The 4,519-nt window shown below is 45.5% G+C and overlaps 1 protein-coding gene across 1 annotated transcript; it reads left to right on the forward strand.

Moving 5' to 3' along the window:
- The first annotated feature begins 1,559 nt into the window (after positions 1-1,559).
- On the forward strand, positions 1,560-4,207 carry LOC110230762 (meiosis-specific protein ASY2-like). Its single transcript, XM_021034561.1, is given in 6 exon segments — positions 1,560-2,172; positions 2,249-2,983; positions 3,060-3,187; positions 3,280-3,463; positions 3,466-3,955; positions 4,012-4,207. Coding segments are annotated over 6 exon segments (2,346 nt in total).
- Positions 4,208-4,519: the final 312 nt, after the last annotated feature.

Raw genomic sequence — 4,519 nt, forward strand, 5'->3', positions numbered from 1 at the left:
TAAAGAGACTTTAAAGACTTGTTTACCGACCCTACAAATCACCACATGATCTTTTTCTGTGTTTTGTCCTCACTCACACAGTTCCGACAATCACTTCCCATAAGGTCACCCATCCTTAAACTACTCCAGCCCAAGCACGCTTAACTGTGAAGTTCTCTCAGGACAGTTGACCGAAAAGATAAGTGTATTTTGGTGACATAGGTGATCAAATCAATTCTTTTAAATTTCTCCGCATGCATCACCATATTTTTGAAACCAGGGTGTTACAACAGTATACATAGATCTAAGTGTATTCGAAATCCAAAATGTATAACTTTGAATTTGACTATCTTTTAGACAAAAGATTATTTAATTTTGCTTCCTGGCCTCTGACACTTGACACTAGACCCAATAGTACACAAACTTCATCTATTTAATGTTCTACACAGTCTAACACAATGACTGCCACATGCTTCGATAACCAATGACTCACTCTTAACTGCTTAAACCTACTGACCCACACTTAACTGCTTAATTATGGCGAGTCTAGAGAATTCTTTTGTTTCCAGGACCCAAGTTTCCTTATTTGGACCTGGTTGCACTTAAAGGAGTTTAAACCCCAACAACTCTTCCGTTTATGAAGAAACAAGAACTGGATATCTTCTATGTGCATCGATCACAGACTTCCACAGACGCATGGATTCGTGCTCAAGTTATATGTGGATGTCGGATTCACACACTCAAGTATTCTATTAGGTGGGAAAGATTATTCTTGAGGGACAAAAATGAATGTATAAAAACTTGTGAATTGTTACGAAAATTGCTATAATATTTCTCTCTTGAGAGGAAGGGTCCCCTTTACATGGCCATTGGCCTCTATATTTATACATAGAGAAACGACATTAAAATGAGTAATTAAGCACAATTATTCCTTCTTAAATGTGTCCGTTTTGATTCTTTGACTTTAATGCTCAACGTTTGAATTTGAGTTGACTCTGATCTTCGTGGGCCTCGCCTATTCGGCCCAAATATCCTTGAACCATCTTACCCATGCCTTCTTCATCGAACTCATGTCGCAATGTAATCACTTCGGATTCTCGAAGTGGTGACAGCCACTTCGACCGTTCCTTTGACTCCTGGGTCCAATGGACTTCATTCTTTATGGGCCATTATCTTGTCTACGTGGCAATCTTTGGTTGGTCTCGTACTTCTGGTGCGGGATCCGACACCAACAATTAGCCCCAAGTTCTTCGAAGTGCTATTCCAATTCGGAGGACTTTAAATGCTCAAATAGCCAAAGATTGCGCTCGAGAATCTTTCTGATTTCCCGCCGAAAATCTCATCACTCCTTTAATTTCGGCACTAGCCTTTTTTAAACTGAGTGACATCTGTCATCATTATGACCGTATATTGTTTAATTACTATTAAAACGGGAAAAACCTTCCCACTTCCTACACGACTTCCGAGGCGGTTTCATCATTAGCTTGAGGTAACTTCTTTTCACCATTACTCTCTTCTCTTTTCTTCTTCACAAAAAAAAAACTCTCTTCGCCGGATCTTGAATTTTTCATTTTTATTCGATGACTTCTGATTCTGAAAGACCTGAATCTCCGTCTTACGACGAGAGGCGTTCTAGTAATGACGAATGCACTCGTCCTAACGACATCGCCGGTCCTCATTACAAATCCACCTGTACTCTTCAATCCCTTGAACGATTGAAGGGGCTTTGTCAAATTCCTCCTGGAATTATAGCGGAGGCGCAAATAGCCGACCCTACGGAATCTCCTGAGAACCACCGTGCCGGCTACTTTTGCGTTTACGAAATTTACTTCAAGGGCTGCGGATTGACCTTCCCCCTTCCTGAAGCCCTAGTTCGATTCTTGGCGGCTCTCGAGATCGCTTTACCTCAATTGACCCCCAATCTCCTCCGAACCATCCTCGGGATTATAACCGTTGCGGCGGAGGCCGGCTACGTCATTGGAGTCCCCGAGCTGAATGAACTCCTAAGCGTAAGGAGTTCATCAAAGAAAACTGGGTACTTCTCAGCGTATCCAAATGCCAATAGAAACGTCATCTCGCACCTCCCGAACAAGGATGAGAACTGGCACCATCCTTGGTTTCTGATTAAGAAAACTCCCGCTTCGATTGGGAATCTTTCCGATGTACTCCCATCGAAGTGGTCTGCGAAACCTGGTAGAGACTAGGTCGTATATTCCTTTATTGTTTATTATTATTTTTTACTGACCGAATTCGTTGTTTCATTTCGCAGCTTTCATCGCTTCAACTCTCCCGACCGAAGAATTTGTCAAGTTCTTCAAAACAATCCTTGAAGGGGAAACCCTTTGGAATTCTTTCACCCTCGACCGGTTTGTCGAGGCCAACCGGAAACTCAGGATGAGTCCTCCCAATCTACTTCATCGTCTTCCGCCTCCTCCCCCAACTCAGGGAATGTCAGCTCGGGCCCTCGCTGCCCAGCGTAAGAAACTCTCCAAGCCGATAGCAGAGGCTTGTGATGAAAACAAGGCGTTCCTTGCGACCGCCATTGACAAAAAAGATTACAGCAGAACCCTGCTGGTCGATGACAACAGCTCCGAGGGAGCCAGATCCGTTGCTGCTTATAGGTTAACACCTCGCCGCGAGGGCCGCGACGAGCGTTCTCCTCGGAGAGAGCGGTCTCCTCGTCGTGATTCTCCTCGTCCTCCCCGAGACGATTTTAGCAACGAACCACTTAAGAATTTGGTTCGTAAGAAGAGGGACAAGTCGTCCCGTGATGACTTGTCTCCGCGAAGGGAGAAATCAAGGGCCCGGACTGACCGTTCACCTCGATCCTCCCCTCCTACTGAACCAATGGGTCCTCCCCGTCCTGTTGACATGTCTTCTTCTTCCCAGCCCGTCAGCGAAAAGACTGCTCGGAGTGCATCCCCTAAAAGTGGAGATTCTGAATCTCGAGATGCTTCCTCGAGGCTGAAGCCTGCTCTTGTCCCTCAAGTCAAATCGCTTTCAGGTTTGGTGATTTACACATGCTTAAACTTTTTGTCTTTATAAAAATTCTAATTTTTACAATTCTTCCTTCTTCGCAGCTATGGAGACAGAAGGCAGCGTCTTCCGATGCTTCAAGACCCGTTCGGGTTCGATCTTGCCAGACTTCAACAAATGGCGCCCTGCAATTCGTGAACGCTACTTGCTTCACGCTTATCATTCATCTCGGGTTAGTTCCGTTTTCTTCCCCTTTTTTTTTGTTTTTATTGTATTGCCACTCTGCGAACTGACTCGCCATCCCGGGTTCACGTATGATGCCAGGCTCATAGCGAACTTAACGACATGATCGAACATTACGAAGGGTTGGTCATTGGACGGGAGAAGGAGATTGATATGTGGAAGATGAAATTCTCAGCTCTTGAGACTGAGCTCAATTCTTCTGCTGGCTCCAAGCACGATTTGGAGGATAAGGTCGACAGGTTAACATCCGAGCTGGCGCAAGTAAAAAGGAGCTGCAAGACTACTACGACCGGAATTACAAGCTCCAGGACGAACTTTCTGGTGTTCAGGGTAGACTCCATGAATCCGAATCAACCGCCGACACCCTGAACAACCAACTTATCGAGCTTAACGCGAAATACAAGGCGCTAGCCAAGTTGCGTGATTCTGAATTGGCAAGGTCGGCATCGAAGGCCAGAAAGGAGGTTAAGGGACGCGGGATGGAGTTGATCCAAGGGGCCATTCGCTTCATGCAAACTGAGAAGGCTAGGTCGGACTTAGAGTCGGACATCAAAGAGCATGAAAGCAACCTGATTCTGCTGGATCAAATCCATGAAGCAGATTTCTCTGAGGAGCAAGAGAGGACTGAGCTGTCAACTAATCTTTCTGAAAAACGGAGTCGCTTGGCAGCTCTTCCCACTTCGACCTTCAACCCGCTTGACTTCGAGGAATTCTTTACTGAATCACCTCCTATAAGTGAGTCGGGTTTAGACTGGGCAGGTAACGCTTGGCTCCTGAGGCTTACCTTTTCTTACCTTGTACCTTTGATTGACTGGAATTATTATTTCCAGGTTCAAGCGAGACGGAAGGCATTGTCCCGCCCGTAGCTCCTGTGGTACCGGAGGTCACTCCGGAGGTTGGTTGTACCGCGGAGGGTGGTCAGGGAGCTTCATCTGATCAAGCACCAGTCAAGGAGGTGAATGAAACTCTGGTTGCTGAGCCGGAGTCCGAGGTGGAGATCACTCCGTAGTGGCTGTGTCCACTTTAAATTGGGGATTGTCCCTTTAATTTTAAGACTTAATTCCAAACTTATTTTTGGCCTAAGAAGGCTTTATTGTTTCTTTTGAACAAGATATTTGCCTGAGGAGGCTTTTAAACCTTTCTAGGTTGTGACCCCAGGGGGTTTGGTTAAAATTATATGCGGGTTTGCAAAGTCCGCTTTTAACCTTTTGTGGCCTTGTGGCAATGCTTTCGAGATTTTTAGGCTGATCAGACCTTTCTCTTTAGAATGCGAGAGCTGAGCTCGGCTTAAAGCGAGTTCCCCACTTCGGGTTTAGTCAAC

The sequence above is a fragment of the Arabidopsis lyrata genome (genome assembly GCF_000004255.2).
Source record: "Arabidopsis lyrata subsp. lyrata unplaced genomic scaffold ARALYscaffold_2, whole genome shotgun sequence".
NCBI lineage: Eukaryota > Viridiplantae > Streptophyta > Magnoliopsida > Brassicales > Brassicaceae > Arabidopsis > Arabidopsis lyrata.